This window comes from Podarcis vaucheri (assembly GCF_965113315.1).
Source record: "Podarcis vaucheri genome assembly, chromosome: 17".
NCBI lineage: Eukaryota > Metazoa > Chordata > Lepidosauria > Squamata > Lacertidae > Podarcis > Podarcis vaucheri.
The window spans coordinates 13,217,215-13,234,754 of NC_138755.1; the positions used below are offsets into that span (position 1 = coordinate 13,217,215).

Genomic DNA, 17,540 nt, shown 5'->3' on the forward strand with positions numbered 1-17,540 from the left:
CCCTTGAGACTGACCCAGAAACTCCAGCAGGTGCAGAATGCCGCAGCGAGACTCCTTACGGGGTCCTCGCTGCGGAATCACATTCACCCAGTGGTATACCAGTGGCACTGGCTCCCAGTGGAGTACAGGATCAGGTTTAAAGTGCTGGTTTTAACTTTTAAAGCCCTATACGGCCTAGGACCCTCGTACCTACGGAACTGCCTCTCCTGGTATGTCCCACAGAGGACCTTACGGTAGTCAAACAAAAACATCATGGAGGTCCCGGGCCACAGAGAGGTTAGGCTGGCCTCAACCAGAGCCAGGGCTTTTTTTGGCTGTGGCTCCAATCTGGTGGAACGCTCTGTCACAAGAGACTAGGGCCCTGCGGGACTTGACATCTTTCCACAGGACCTGCAAGACAGAGCTGTTCCACCAGGCCTTTGGCCAGGGCACAGCCTGACCCCCTCCTTTGGCAATCCTCACAGAACTCTAGCCCAATGGTTGCCATTAATCTGATTTGAACTGATTTTATAATGAACTGATTTTAGAATGTTGTATCATTTTACTGTTGTTAGCCGCTCTGAGACCGGCTTCGGCTGGGGAGGGTGGGATATAAATAAAATTTTATTATTATTATTAAAGATCCTTGGCTCAAGGGTAGATTAAAAAAGGAGTCAGTCAGAAAGAGCAAATTTCCTCAGCCATGATAAGGCTCTACAGGGCAAGGCTCACTGGGGGAGGGGGTTCAGGCATGGACACCCATAATCCGTGGCTCCAGGAGTCAGTCAGACAAAGTTTATCCCAGAAGAAGAAGAAGAAGAAGAAGAAGAAGAAGAAGAAGAAGAAGAAGAAGAGTAGTAGTAGTAGTAGTAGTAGTAGTAGTAGTAGTTTGGATTTGATATCCCGCTTTATCACTACCCGAAGGAGTCTCAAAGCGGCTAACATTCTCCTTTTCCCTTCCTCCCCCACAACAAACACTCTGTGAGGTGAGTGGGGCTCAGAGACTTCAGTTAAGTGTGACTAGTCCAAGGTCACCCAGCAGCTGCATGTGGAGGAGCCGAGACGCGAACCCAGTTCCCCAGATTACGAGACTACCGCTCTTAACCACTACACCACACTGGCCCAGCATCACCTCTCCCAGGAATTATACTGTTCATGGGATCTGGTGGACTCTGGGAGGTCAGCCAGGCAGAGTTTATATCCCAGCAAGGTGGCTCTCCTGAAACCACACCCAGTTCAGGTGTCAAAGACTTTTATATCATAAGAAAACAAAATAAAACACAAGTCTGGGATGGACAATTCCCAGATGAACAAAGAGAAGGATGTGCACAGTTCATCATCTTGCAGGATAAGGGCATCCATATGTATTGGTTGCAATGCAAGTGCCATCATAACTCTTTTACACCAAGAACCAGCAATACAATGTGGTCAGTAATGAGAATGAAGGCACCCTCTTCTCAGTCACTGCAGTGCAAATGCCCCTTCTGCATCTACAATGGAGCAGTTCAGGTGACGCTGCAGCTCTAGTAATGAGGTAATTTCCACAATTCCAAAAGGCAGGAGAAGAGAGTAATATTTGTAAAGGTTGGGGAAGCTCATTTGTTCTGCTTGCCTTCTGCTCAGCAGTAGCAAAGGCCCAATATTTCCCAGCTACCATAAGCTCCATCTCTCACCTTTGGCCCTATTCACCTGGTGTGGCATGATTATTTGCATTAGGATTCTCTCCTTCTTCATGTGCAGTATTTGCCCACAAAATTCCTTTTAGAAGTGTGAGTATGTCAGGAAAAAGAGATGATGTGCAAAATCAATCATTCTTCTGCTTCTTATTCAAACACTTGTGATTGAAAGCAGCTTTGCCCTATACATAAATTCTACAGAGAATCACATACTTGCAGAGCAATGTATATAGACTCGTTCCACCCAAGATTTAAGTAAACAAAAAGTCAATATCTCTAAAATAAATTTTAATATACCCAGATCATGCACCCAGATCAATGGGTGCATCAATTTCCATTGTGTCTGGCTGACAACCAGAGCTATGCTTAATCAATGAAACCCTGATGTCTTTGCTTCTGTTTATCTACTATTTATAATACTCATGTGCCACTTTTTGACACAGAGTTGTCAAAGAGGTTGACACAGCACAAAGATGGCTTGCAAAAATAGACTCCCTCACCTTTCACCTGATATCTGCTCAGGTCTTAATGGACTTAGCAATGGGGCAGAGAGCAGTCACTCCTTGAAAGCACCGGTCCCCCTCACTGTGTCATTTATTTAAATATACACATCATATATTTAAATAAATGACACACACACACATATGCTTACAGTACTGCTGGGCATGCTGAAACTACAGTGGTGGTGAGACCACAGCCATCCACCATCATGATTTACTCAGAGCCTCAAATTTGAAAAAGTCATGGGCCTATGTCCTGAGTCTTGTAGGAGCCTAGCAACACCCTGACACACAACAGCTAGCTCAAATCTTGATATTTAAATAGGGCTAGGAGATCTTTACAAGCAATGACAAACCTAGACAGCATCTTAAAAAGCAGAGAAATCACCTTGCCAACAAAGGTCCGTATAGTTCAAGCTATGGTTTTCCCAGTAGTGATGTATGGAAGTGAGAGCTGGACCATAAAGAAGGCTGATTGCCGAAGAATTGATGGTTTTGAATTATGGTGCTGGAGGAGACTCTTGAGAGTCCTGTGGACTGCAAGAAGATCAAACCTATTCATTCTTAAGCAAATCAGCCCTGAGTGCTCACTGGAAGGACAGATCGTGAAGCTGAGGCTCCAATACTTTGGCCACCTCATGAGAAGAGAAGACTCCCTGGAAAAGATCCTGATGTTGGGAAAGATGGAGGGCACAAGGAGAAGGGGATGACAGAGGATGAGATGGTTGGACAGTGTTCTCGAAGCTACCAGCATGAGTTTGACCAAACTGCGGGAGGCAGTGGAAGACAGGAGTGCCTGGCGTGCTCTAGTCCATGGGGTCACGAAGAGTCGGACACGACTCAACGACTAAACAACAACACAGGAGATGTTTCCTCCATGCTTCTGAACTTAGTTTGGAATCAAAGCAGCCCCCCCCCCCCCGCAAAAAAAACAAGGTGGTGGTTCCCACATACATGGCGGACTTCCTAGGTATACAGCAGTGCAAAGGTTTGTGGATTGAAAGGAAAGGGAAATCTTCACCACAACCACCCCAAAAAACCAACAAAGACCTCTGATCTTCCAGACCAATCAGAAGAACCAGAAGTTGAGCAGACTACAGTGGTACCTCAGTTTATGTACTTAATCCGTTCCGGAAGTCTGTTCTTAAACCAAAACCATTCTTAAACTGAGGTGTGCTTTCCCTAATGAGGCCTCCCACTGCCAATGCCCTTCCACCATTCGGCTTCCGTTCTTAGACCAAGGTAAAGTTTGCAAACCAGGACACTACTTCTGGTTTTGCAGAGTTCGTAAACAGGGCTGTTCTTAAACCAAGGTACCACTGTATATGAGTCTATCACAGGGGAGGAGAATTGGATCTTGCTGGTGGGCAGTTCCTGATCTCCCCACGAGATAGGTTTGACAGGAGGCCAAGACTGTGTCTCAGTCAATCAACCGATGACACAATGCCTGGAAGGAGAGAATGTGGGCAGGAGGCAAGGACTGGAGGAAGGGGAAGTGGTGAAAGCAGGGGAAGGATGAAGCAGTCAAACAGCTCTCTGATCAGCTCTAATGATCAGTTCAGACCTCTGACTGGAGTGATTTGTCCCTCTACCTAAGTCCCACTGGAGCGGGGGGAGATCTGCAGGGGGAATAATGGCTCCGCTCATGTTTGGCTCTGGCTCCTCCCATTATCCACATGCAGCCCTAACATATGCCTGAGTGACTGTGGCCCTCAGTCAAATAAATGTTCTCCATCCCTTGATTTATATGAATGTGCACATCATCTCTGTCTGTGCATATTCACCAGTCAACTTACACCGACTCATCTCCCTCTTTCTCCCCCATGTGTGTGTGTAGATAGGAGCATGTGCGTGAAACAAAATACTTATTATTGCTTTCTATCTACAAACCATTGATCTTTGGCTGTGGCACCTGAAAACACGCTTGAAAAGAAAATAAGCACTTTTTTTTTTAACACATAAGATAGAATAAATGCTTCTATTGAGTCTCTGTGCCCTAGAGTACTTCTGACACCCTGTGTTTTACAATTCTTCTGTTTGCAGCTGGGATTTGCCTTCGAAAGTGGAAGAGTAATTAATGGTATCAAATAAATCCAAACAGGGATGGGTGGTGATTACTTAAAGTTGGGGGAGATCAAGAACATCTGGCTTACCAGTAATGAGGTTGGCATGTTAAATAGAAGAAATACAATAAAAGATAATATTGGTTGTCTTGGATTAGATGCATCAAGCCATCTGGGAGCCAGTTCATAGTCTTGTAGGGAGTGAATGTGGAGACTCTTTGGAATGTTAGCATGGTCTGAGAAGTGCCTTTAAACGTGTCCTAGGGTTTTTTTTAAAAAAAAAACACCACTGGATATCTTGCAGAGGTTTTTTTTATCTTGAGGAAGGGACGCGGGTGGCGAACAGAGCCTAGGACTTGCCGATCAGAAGGTCGCGGTTCGAATCCCCGCAACAGGGTGAGCTCCCATTGCTCAGTCCCTGCTCCTGCCAACCTAGCAGTATGAAAGCACGTCAAAGTGCAAGTAGATAAATAGGTACCACTCCGGCGGGAACGTAAACGGTGTTTCCGTGCACTGCTCTGGTTCACCAGAAGCGGCTTAGTCATGCTGGCCACATGACCCGGAAGCTGTACGCCGGCTCCCTCGGCCAATAAAGTGAGATGAGCGCCACAACCCCAGAGTTGGTTACAACCGGACCTAATGGTCAGGGGTCCCTTTACCTTACCTTTATGTCTGCCTGTTGCCATTCTGTTGCAGAATATATGTAGCAAGCAAACATAAGTTGCATGTACTGCATGTAACTATTTGGATTACAACAATGCTTCTAGGATATAATATAGGATAGCTGCTGTTTTACAGTGACCTTTGCAGTCCAGCTATATGTCATACAAAAGCTCCATTCATAGTGCTAACACCTGATTTCTGGCGGCATCACACCATAATCCTGTGCTGATGTAGTGATCTTACTTGGAGCACAACTCCACAGCAGGAACATTGTGCTGGTTCAATAATTGTTCAATCCTTATTTTCCTGGACGTTTGTGTATCTCCCCACCTTCCTTCCACAAACCTCCACTCATGTGCACAAAAGAGCAAATTTTTCTTAAAGAATGTCACATTTTGTAATCTTGACAACAGACAAGGGTTTTGTGCCTTCATCTTGTGCCTCCAAATCAGACTCCCCTCAGTGCACCGAGGAAGGACTCAAGCATTGCAGAGTAAGTTCAGCACAGCCAGGGAGAACTACTCCCCAGACTTCTCATAGCAACTAAGGGCTCATCCACCCTGGAGTTTAATGTGGATTTATCTCTTTTAATGGTGTCAACATGACGTCCTCATCCAAGTGGCAGCCTACACACACACACACACACACCCTGCAGATAATCCGATAGCAGAAGAAAATAAAAAATAAAACCACAAATTAGCGGACTGTAGATGTACTGAACTGTATTGTGCTGATAGACTTCTTTACATGTGTGTTACATACCAGCCCAAAGGACAGGATGAAGCCTGCCCCTTTCCATCAGTTCTTGCTGTTTTGGCACTTGTATTTTTAAAAGCAGAACTGCTCTTGCACAAGACAACTGTGTTTTAAGAGAAAATAAAACTTGCCCTTGCAGGTACAGGAGGTGTGAAAGGAAAAGGGAAGTACAGTGGTACCTCAGGTTAAGTACTTAATTCGTTCCGGAGGTCCATACTTAAGCTGGTACCTCAGGTTAAGTACTTAATTCGTTCCGGAGGTCCATACTTAAGCTGAAACTGTTCTTAACCTGAAGCACCACTTTAGCTAATGGGGCTTCCTGCTGCCGTGGTGGCGCTGGAGCACGATTTATGTTCTCATACTGAAGCAAAGTTCTTAACCTGAAGCACTATTTCTGGGTTAGCAGAGTCTGTAACCTGAAGCGTATGTAACCTGAAGCGTATGCAACCTGAGGTAACACTGTAGCAGCTTTTCAGGCAAGCAGTTCCAAAGGCTTGCCTGACTTGGAGTAGCAAACTTCCTTCCTTCCTTCCTTCCTTCCTTCCTTCCTTCCTTCCTTCCTTTGTTTTTTGTTTTCTACTGCTTTTTCACGCAAAACCTGTGTTTCAAAAACAAATAAAGGCAAGGAAAGGTGCATGCTGTATGCATGCCTACAACTAACCTCAGGTTTCCTGAACTGGTGGTGGACAGAGAGGTACTAATTGAGGGAGGGGACCGCAACACACAGCACAAATGGATCCCATCAAGGCCACCCACAAGTGTGAAGGGAAATAAGTTTCAAAAGGCTTAAAACTGAAGCACTCATTGGTAGATTGAGGCACACAAACTTGCATATGGAAACATCCATCTGTGTACCCATGAAGACGTCAACAGAGGAATAAGGCACTACAACTCTCTTCAGTCGTAATGCTTTCACCTTTCTTAACTCTTTTTCCTTTAGGAAAATATGCTACCTTCTTTCTCTAAATGAACTGGTTTGCCAACTGTACTGGCTACAGTGGTGCCCCGCAAGACGAATGCCTCGCAAGACGAAAAACTCGCTAGTCGAAAGCGTTTTCTGTTTTTGCGTTGCTTCGCTAGACGAATTTCCCTATGGGCTTGCTTCGCAAGACGAAAACGTCTTGCACTTTTTTCTTAAAGCCGCTTGAAGAAGCGCAGTTGCGACAGACCGTGCTTCGCAAGACGAAAAACATCGCAAGATGAAAAGACTCGCGGAATGAATTATTTTCGTCTTGCGGGGCACCACTGTATTTGCAACAGATCTCCCCTCTTCTGCTCTATGCTGACATTTAAGAAGAAAAGTGGCCATAGTAAAATAATAGAAAACAACAACTTTCCAAAATAGTTTTTAGCTCATTACTCTCAATGGCGCTTTGTGCATACTTGAAAAGCATTCTTAAAAATAACTGCTGTCCCAACCAGCCGTGGCCGCACTGTGAGACTTTACAGCTGAGTCACAGCAGTTACCAGAAACAGCTATTTCCATCTCTGGTACGTGAAGCCAGCTGGCAAGACTTAGGCAAAGCCGGGCTGAAAATGTTCTTTGACATTGTTCCACACTCCTTCTCGGTTTAGAACGTCTCACAATGCCCTATTCTGAATCCCAAATGCTCTGGGAGGAATGCTGATTTACACAAGATTGTCCAGTGTTAAAAAGTATGAGTCATGGAACAAAATATGTCCCTCTCTCCCAAGACACAAGAATGTAAAATTATAAATGTATAATTATCACCCTTTGCCTATTATTTTCGAAGCACTAATTTCCCCACCTTCCAATACAGTTTAATAGTAAAACATTATATGCATTTTTTTCCCAAGCTTTACCCAATTCTATTGAGGACTAAATTGAGGACATTGCTTCATATATAAAGAACAATTTTAAAGAATATTTATAATCCCTACTCTCTCCTTTCTAGAGACTTTTTGTTGTCACCAAAAACTAATCTTTCTTTTTGCTCAGGACTCAGGATATGGTGCACAACAGATTACTATTACTTCATTTCACAGAACAGTGCTAGAATTCAGAAAATTTAGGGATTCAGGGCTGCAATTTAACTGCCTAGGACTAAGAGAAACATAGCTGTGGTTTTAACTTCTGCCATAGCCTTGGTTTTCGTGTGTCTCTTCATTTTTCTCATCAAGGCTGAATTTCTGTAATTAGACAAAAGATACTCAGGAGAAGTGCAACTTTCTGAAGGTTAAAGAAGGGCAAGCAAATACGATTTTAAAGAGAAAATTCTCATGAAAATGCCAAGACAATTAATTATTAGGGTGGCACTTGCGTTAAGGACTTGACAGCACAGCTTTAAAATAGTCGGAAATATATTGCCAAAGTTCCTGGAAAAGCGATGTCAAAGAGAAGTTTCAAATGAAACTGGGGTAAATGCAGAAAATGAGTTCGATCTATTTCTATGTCTTTTCTCTTTCTAGGTGTTTATGGGCAGCTGCAAACATTCTGTTCCCCACATTATGCCGACAATCAGAGAAATTTGCAACATGGCGGAACTTGTAATATGGTCCCGCCTTTTGAAGACTGTCTTGTACCCACATCTATGGGTCAGGCAGGTTTTGATGTTTTCCACAGAGCATTTTCAGCGCATTCTGGCATTACAGGTAAACCCCTACTGTGGTGGTGTTAGTTAAAGGTGCACTCTGCGGTAAATCTTTCTAGAGCTCTTAGTTTCGTGAGTTCTTTTCTGGAAAGGATATTCTATGTTTCCAAAGTGTGTACTGATCCCCAACACCCATTTGAAACTCATTTCATAATGCTGTACACCATAATCCCCCTACATCAACACTCCTCCCTAGTCTGGACCCTTCTCAGAGGCACTTTGGACCTTTATTAAGAAAACCTGGGGTCAATTCAAACATTATCACACCTTGTAGGATATCAATCTGGTTCCACATGTCAGTCACGAATTGCAACTTGCATGTAAGATACTGAGAAATGAACAGCCAGTTGTGGCAATTTTGTAGTCTTCCTTGCTAAATAATTTGTTGCATAGGAATTTGACAACCTGTGAAGTGGTTCCCAGTAAGCTTGTAACCTTGCCAGCTTTAAACTGGATTGCACGGCCAGCTGCAAACATTTGTTTCTTTTAAAACAAATTTCTGAGAATTCCCATCTGCTCTTTCACCATCTAACAGCTTTTCATTTGTGAAGAAAATTGGCAGTTTCTGTCCCTTAATCCAGTCTAGACTGGGCCTCTAACAGGCCAAAGATAGAAATGGACAGGAAAAAAGGATGCAGTTCTTCTGCTTCAGCCTTTTAACACTGAGCACCTGTGTCTTAGGACTGGTTCATAGGTCTGTATAGAAAACTTGGCTACTGGGCCTTTGGTGACTTGCCAAAAATGTGAACAGGCAGGTGCTTTTTGAAAGGTAGTTCATAAATGTTATTAATAAATAAGTAATAATAAATAAAATACCGTATTTTTCGCCCCATAGGACACACCAGCCCATAGGACGCATCAAGTTTTTTTGGGGGGAAATAAAGGGGAAAAAAATTATTTTCCCCCCAGGCGCTTGTGGGGCCGGCAGCGGGGAGAAGCGTTCTTCTCCCCGCCGCCCGCCTTCAGATCAGGTCCGGGGACAGCGGGGAGACGCGCTGCGCCTCCCAGCTGTACCCGGAGCTTGCGGGGCTGGCGGCGGGGTCTCCCTGCCGTCAGCCTCCAAACCACTTCGGGAGATAGCGGGATGGCGGCGTTCCGCCTCCCTCTGTCCCCCGACCTTGTGGGGCTGGCGCTGGGGCTCTCCTGAAGCCTGCATTCACCCCATAGGACGCACACACATTTCCCCTTCATTTTTGAAGGGGAAAAGGTGCGTCCTATAGGGCGAAAAATACGGTACCCCTTCATGCATAATAATGCTTAACATCTGTGTAGCCCTTTAAAGTCTTCAAAGCACTTCCTGTTCATCATCCAGGGGTGAACCTCAAAGTTGTGTTGTGAGAAAAAGCCAGCATGATAATTCCCCATCTTGCAATGAGAGGGCTGGGGCTGAGGAAGTGGGGCTTGCTTGAAGGCGATCCTGGGAGTTCAGGCCTCCCCATGGACTCTCCGATTGGCCACTACACCAGGCCAGCTCTCCATTGCGTAACGTATTGGCCCGGATGTAAGCCACACCCACAAATAAGCCGCACCTTTAAAATTCGGGGGGGGGAGAGAAAAAAAGACAAAACCCAAATATAAGCCGTGCCCTTAAAATTGGGTTACAGGCTGAAAATTGCTGCGGTTGGTAGAATTGTAACGCCAAGCCCATTTAAGCCTTTGCTCTTGCAAGCCCCCAAAAGTGACCGTACAGTCGCTCAAATCGCAAATTGCTATTCATTCGCTACAATTCCGCAGGCACTCACACCCGTGAATGGCAAATGAACAGTCTCGAGCACACAAATCAGCAAGGAAACATTTTTTTGTTCCGTTTTACCATATGTAGAATGGCTGCTTGGGAGCTGGTTGAAGTTCAATCCTTCGAAGACAGAGGTCTTCTGGTTGGGTCGGGACGACATGGGGTTGGGTGCCAAATGTCATCTCTTGCGGGGGCTCAATTAGTGCCAACGCCTTCTGTCAAGAGCTTGGGTGTAACCTTCAATGCCTCCCTTTTCCATGGAGGTGCAGGTTGCAGCCACAGCAAAGGTGGCATTTTTTCCATCTCTGTCGTATTAAGTAGTTGGTTCCTTACCTTTCCCGCCCTGATCTGGCCACAGTGATCCATGCGACGGTCACCTCCAGGCTTTATTATTTTAACTCGCTCTACGCGGGGCTGCCCTTGAAGCTGACCCAGAAACTCCAGCGGGTGCAGAATGCCGCGGTGAGGCTCCTTATGGGGTTCTCGCCATGGGATCACATTCATCCAGTGCTTTACCAGCTGCCCTGGTGGAGTACGGGGTCAGGTTCAAGGTGCTGGTTTTGACCTTTAAAGCCCTATGCGCCCTAGGACCCATGTACCTACGGGACCGCCTCTCCTGGTATGCTCCGCGGAGGACCTTAAGGTCCACAAATGACAACACCTTGGAGGTCCCAAGTCGCAAGGTGGTTAGATTGGTCTCAACTAGGGCCAGGGCCTTTTCAGTACTGGCCCCAACTTGGTGGAACACTCTGTCACAAGAGACTAGGGCCCTGCGGAACTTGACTTCTTTCCACAGGGCCTTCAAGACAGAGCTGATCCGCCTGGCCTTTGGTTTTGACTCAGTCTGACCCTTATGTCTTCCCATAGCTGTCAACGTTTTCCTTTTTTTAAGGGAATTTCCCTTATTCCAAATAGGATTCCTTGCAAGAACAGGGGAAAGTTGACAGCTATGATGTCTTCCCTCCCCTTATGATTTTGATCTATGGGCTACTTTTAAAATGACGCTGCATTTCAAATTGCATTTTAACCTGTATTTTAAATTGCCCCCCCCCCTTTATGTTTCTATTGTAATTTTACTGGTGTTAGCCACCCTGAGCCTGGCTCTAGCCGGGGAGGGCGGGGTATAAATAAAATTTATTATTATTATTATTATTATTAATTGTAAAAGCCCATTTTTGTAAGCGAATTTAAGCCATACTTTAACTTTTCACGCTCGGAATTTGGAAAAAAAGTGTGGCTTATATTCGGGCCAATATGGTATATAAGTTCTTTCTGCTACAGTCCACAAGCGATGAGCATGCGTATATTACCCCAAATCATTTACCAACCTAGCCTATGCTTTTTAGCTAGATATTTGATAATAGTAAGATTTACCAATATTCATAAGGAAATGTCAGGAAATTATGGCATTTACTAATAAATCTCAAAGCTAATTGAGCAGATAAGCAGCAGGTGCAGAGAATACAGAGAGCCTGAAGACTGTTTTGTGTGTAGAAAAGAAGATTTGCGGGGGAGGGGAGGCTGGCGGGAAAGGGAAAGGGCGCTTAACCCTTGCCCTGCCAACCACTCTCTACTGCAGATTGCCTCCTAAACAGCTTTATCTTCTGCAGTGCTCCATATATGTTTTCCTCTCTGAAAATACACAAGAGGAATCCTGTGTTTGCAAGCAACATGTAATTATGCCCAGATTTCTACTGTGTAACGTACCCAAATTCCAGTTCAGTCTATTTGATGTACAAAAATTCTTCATTTTCACCTTCTCTTCTCAGTTTATGATCTTCCATCAGGCTCGACAGAGATATTTGGTGATTCATTGCGCAATGGAACTGAGGACTCCAGTTTCCTTCAGATAAATGCTGTAGATCGTTGCCCGAGTCAACTTTCTTCAGTTTACACTGAAGGCTGAGGAGGGGAAAATGCTATACTCCTGCATCTAATCCCTATTGGAATCACTCTTTTACGGAACATCATTTTGTGGTCAGTTCAAGTGCTGAGTGTATTACCCAAGAAACGAAGGAAACACTACCAGATAGCATTGACCATCACAGATGCAGCTAATAAATATAAGGGGGAAGATTCTGGTTGAAACTTACTTGCTGAAGTGTGAGCAACTGCTTTTTAAATTCAGTCTTTTTTGTGTGTGGTAAAACCTCTTTTCAAAGGGAACGAATAAGAAAACCACTGCTTCTTATATTTCTGGCTGAATTGTTGAAATTTTCACCACAGTTTTTGGAAACCCTCTGAAAGGACTCTGTAGAAATTTGCAACAACTTTTTGTTGAAAAAGCAAAATTGCCTTGCATCATGAGCCTGTTTGGTGCTTTGCAGGCCCAGTACACAGCCTTGCAGGGCTGAAGACAAGGAGCGATTTTTGAGGCACCAATTGGAGGTGGAGGCAGCACCATTCCACTCTCTTTTTGGAATCTGGGAACATCAGTCCTCTTTAACAACACAGTATTAACTGTATTAGCCGAAAGAGAGACAGTTGTTTGTGGTGTCTTAGCAGTCCTTCATTGGAGAGAGTTAATCTTACTTGATATTGAATAATGCTTTATAATTTAATTTTTATATTCCATGTGTAAGAAATCTGTATGGAAGGTTCTTTTCAAAAAAGCGCACATATTTAGATTAGATGTTCCCAGTGGCGTAGCGTGGGGGGTGCAGGGGGGCCGGCCGCACCGGGCGCAACACCTGAGGGTTAGGGTTAGGGGCGCAAATCCATGGGTTAGGGGGCGCAAATTACTTGCCTTGCCCCGGGTGCTGACAACCCACGCTACGCCACTGGATGTTCCCCATGAAGAACAGAAGTTCCCTGTGAATGTTTGCAAATATTTGAAGGTGTTTCCAGCAAGCTTCATTGGATCTTGAAGTCAACATAAAGAAGGTGTATTCACTACTGCCGCCAGAGAAGTAAGGGTTTCAACACTACCTTGCTGGGTCCCACAAGTTTCCTGCTTGGCAGGGGGTTGGACTCGATGGCCCTTGTGGTCTCTTCCAACTCTATGATTCTATGATTCTATGATTCTAAGTGTTGGGTTCAGACTTCACATGCTGTAGTAGATCTCCCAGTATCCCTTCTTTAATCTGATGGCTGGGGGTAATTTCAGATGGTGCTGTTATTCTGGGGGAAGAGTGCTAATCTTTCTCCAATGGAAGCCCACCCCTCCCAAACCTTGTGTTTTGCATTTTTGCTATGGGGGGCAGACAGGTACAATGAAGAAGCCTTTCTTTTCACCCCCTTCCAGCTAACAGCAGCCTCAGGGAAAGAAGGGTTTCCATAGAAGAAACATAAAATTGGGAGACGGCTTGTTCTTCTCCCTCCCAGCATGGTAGCCTTGATCCAAGTTGCCCCTCCATTTGGTCACAGGTTTCTTGTGTCCCATGTCATTCAACCCAGCATATTCTGCAAGGGAGCACCTTCCTGGCATTGTCCCTCATATATTCTAGAAGATTCCATGGAAAGGGCTATTATAATTCCATCTGCTGTAAATATGGTATGCTAGTATTTCAATCATTTTTAAATCTATGCATTCCTTTCCTCTTCTTTCTACTTACTTTTCCTTACAAAAATAAAAACGACATGCCATGTTTTTAATGCATCCCAAAATAATTCATGTAGCTGGTAATTCTTTGTTGTATAGTTATGAGCCTGTGTGGGCAGTACAAAATGAATTTTCATGGTCAAGATGTGGCCTTTGTCATGGTTACATTATTATATAATTAAAATGGCAGACTTCTTTATGCAATGTGTATTGTGGGCCATTCGTATCGGGGCCAAAGCATTTCAGCAATTTCTAAATGTGTGTTTTTCTTGTTAATAGTGTGTTACCGCAGAGGAACAAAATGTGACTATGCCAAGAGCCAAAGGAATTGATGCACTTAATTTTTAGCGAGGATAAAGAGAAGAGTTTTTGAAATGGTGAAACAGGCTTCCAAAAGCTAAATCATTATTTTGAAAAATTAATCATTTTTAAACCAGTCATAATTGTACAATTATGGGTATACTGAAGCCACATGCTAAAGCTATTCCCTGCGGTTATGAAAGCCAAGCCCTGGCTCCCCATTCCCATGAGGGGGATCTCTGTTTGACTCCCCCTTGCCAAATCAGATCCTGAAAGCACCTTAACCAGCTATGGGAGATAAAAATATCCTACACTCAGAGCCTGGGGTCCTTTTAGTCTTGTTTTGATGTGGAATTCCTGCTCTCTGCCCTGCAAAAACTAAGCGAACTTGACACAGCAGAAGACAGAGGGATGTGGCCAGGCGCTTGGGTTTGTCCTGCTGATGTGTTGAGCACATCACACAGTGTGCAAACATCGCTGTGTGATATTGAGGGGCCCCAGCCCCCTCCTTGAAACTTTGGGGGTGCCAAGGTCCCTCAGCCCCGCCCCCAAGCTGGTGCCCCTGGATGCAGCTGAAAAAGTCTAGAAGTGATGTAACATACAGTGGGAGAAAAATCAGTGGGCAGTGCTTAGAAACTTCGGTCGAGATGAACCCTCGTGGTTTATGGCAAATCCAATCTATGCTGGATCAGGTCTATACATGCCGCCCATGAAAAATGGTCAGCTTTGACAGGACCAGTCACTTTCTATTCGATGGATGGAGAACAGATTCCTGAATCCCCTGTTCTATAGTCAGTTTTGCCAGACAAATCAACACAGTGACTAGAGACAGAAGCAGGTCCCTGGATGCAGGTGGGGACCTTTGAATCTGGGCTTAACATCTGGAAAAAGAAGGGAAGATTCCAACCATTCTGTGAAGACTTAGTTTTAGTCTTTGGAAAAGTCTGTGACAATCCTCAAATGATTGCACTTGACAGCTTAAATATTAGTCAAGACTCAATCATTGTACCCTGGAGTTTGGGGGTCCAAGAAAGACCAGATATCTGGAGCCAAATTACATCTGTTACCTCTACAAGCATAGGCTCATTTTAACTGAAAATGCTATAGTGTCCTAAGGGCAGGATTTGGGGCAGAGATCCAGGACTGCTCTCTGCAGAATGAGCAGGAGGTTCCTGACCACATTTTGAAGAGCAGGAGCTTAATGCATCCTCTCTCACATGTTGTTTAGTCATTTAGTCGTGTCCGACTCTTCGTAACCCCCTGGACCAGAGCACACCAAGCACTCCTGTCTTCCACTGCCTCCTGCAGTTTGGTCAAACTCATGTTGGTAGCTTCAAGAACACTATCCAACTATCTCGTCCTCTGTCGTCCCCTTCTCCTTGTGCCCTCCATCTTTCCCAACATCAGGGTCTTTTCCAGGGAGTCTTCTCTTCTCATGAGGTGGCTAGCCGGATAATAATGCCTGTTTAAAGGGATTCAGTATAAACTATTTTTATGTCAAGATTTAGAAAGGAGAAGACATTACACTAGCTTGCATCTTCCACTCTTCTCGGAGCAGGTCTATGGCAACACTGCAAAGTTGTGTTGCATAAGCAACCAATTCCCACTGCACTTTTAATAGCCCCTTGGCTTCTCTGTGCAAGAGAGCGAAAACGCCCACACATGTAGAAGAGAATCTTGTTTCTCCGCAGCCATTAGTAGGTATATCATTGCAGGACAAGAAAAGCACTACAGGTTTGTGCTGTTTTAACTCCTTCGTTGCCACCCTCTAGACTCTTATGTGAGAGTAAAAGCTCATTGGAGGCTTAATAATAAACAAATTTTCTCTCAGGGGGGCTCTGCTAAATCAAGAGATGGGGCTGCCCATCTTTGTCAACTTCTGATAAAGTCTTTATATCCATCTTCAGAAGAAATGTACACTGGAGTTCACATGTACCTTCAAAAAAGGAATTTTGTATCAGAAGTCAATTGTTCCGGTTTACTTGTGTCACTTGCGGAAGCATTTTCGTGTTAGTACTGTTGTTCTCATTCCATTATTATAATATATATTTTTAAGAAAGGTAATTAATTGTGTTTTGACTGTACCACTTTATAGCAGCATTTTAAAAAAAGAATGCAAAAAGAACCTGAGCACTTTTTATGTGAGATTTTTTTTAACGGAACAGAAATCAAAGAGATGGGTTAGTTAACAGGGAGTTGTGTTGATTTTATAGGCAAAGTGGAGCATCTTGTTGTGTAGTGTTGCTCATGCGAAGCACTTTCATGGGAGAAGATGGTACAGTATGCGGAAACGTGTTTTCTATCTCACATTTTCTTGTACATATTTATATACGTTCCTCCTTTATATAGAGTTGAATCCTTTATACCATATTGTATATCTGTCTGATTTTTATTATCGTTGGCATATATCTGTTGCATATTGCATTGCCTAAAAAAAGAAATAGAGTATCTTTTTTCTATTAATATGTATAGTTATGTGATTGGTTAAAGTTACATTTCATATAATCATAAGTTATTTTTGTTTCATGAAGTACTTTTTTAGTATAAAAAGTGAAATGAAGGGTTTGTGCACATGATAAAATAAATAAATAAAGTGAACCTGGAAATCTATAACACATCAATATGGAAATGGAAATCTTCTTTCAAGTTCTGGTCTAAAAAAAAAAAGAGGGGGCATTCTCTAACCATTGAATCTCACCAGAAGGTCCCATAATAGTTGAACTTGTTCATATAATTAGGAACATGTTGGGAGAAAGGGAGGGGGAAATTGGAGGCTTATTTGGGAAAACGTCCTTGCTTTGGGCCAATATTTAGGACTGCATTTAATTATAAATATTGGACTCAGGAGGGAACGGCAGGAACTGAAGAGGGGAAACTGAACTGAAAGCCTTTTTAAATGACCTACACTTTGGAAAAATGTCTACATAAAACACAATAGTGTACTTAATTATGTTATTTAGTTTTTATTAGCTTTCATTGCTCTAATTAATACTCACTACCAATGTCCACTAAAACTTTTTCTGTTTCTGTTTTGTTCCATATGGCGTGTTCTCTTAAAACGCACACACGCGCACACACAGAGAGAGAGGCCCACAGCACTAAGTTCTGTACCACAGGATAAAGGCATGCTAGATCGTTATTGACAGAAATATTTTAAGAATAAATAAATGCTACAATCTGTGGCTTTTTCCAGCACAGTGAAAAGAAGATGTTCTGGTATCAAACTTGCACTTTTATCAGTGCTCATGGATCTCTTGAAAAATATATAGCATTTTGGGCAATCATCTAATCTCATGTTTAAATTATATGCTAGAAATGTGCTCACATCAAGCAAATTTGCACAAACAATACAATCTGATGCATGTGTACACTGAGGGAAGGCCAAAGAAGAAGAAGAAGAGGAGGAGGAGGAGGAGGAGGAGGAGTTTGGATTTGATATCCCGCTTTATCACTACCCTAAGGAGTCTCAAAGCAGCTAACACTCTCCTTTCCCTTCCTCCCCCACAACAAACACTCTGTGAGGTGAGTGGGGCTGAGAGACTTCAGAGAAGTGTGACTAGCCCAAGGTCACCCAGCAGCTGCAGGTGGAGGAGCAGAGACACAAACCCGGTTCACCAGATTACGAGTCCACCACTCTGAACCACTACACCACACTGGCTCTAGGAAGAATCCTGCTGGCTGGATCAGTCCAAAGCCCGTCTAGTCCCACATTCTG

The 17,540-nt window shown here is 43.8% G+C and overlaps 1 protein-coding gene across 8 annotated transcripts in view; it reads left to right on the plus strand.

Moving 5' to 3' along the window:
- Positions 1-12,617, plus strand: part of GLIS3 (GLIS family zinc finger 3) — a 180,345-nt gene extending 167,728 nt beyond the window's left edge. For all 8 annotated transcript variants that reach the window (XM_082204680.1, XM_082204681.1, XM_082204679.1 and 5 more), the window contains 2 exons: positions 8,068-8,250; positions 11,754-12,617. In XM_082204680.1, the coding sequence (XP_082060806.1) occupies positions 8,068-8,250; positions 11,754-11,890 (320 nt within the window). In that variant the 3' untranslated portion in view covers positions 11,891-12,617. The remainder of the gene's footprint in view (positions 1-8,067; positions 8,251-11,753) is intronic.
- Positions 12,618-17,540: the final 4,923 nt, after the last annotated feature.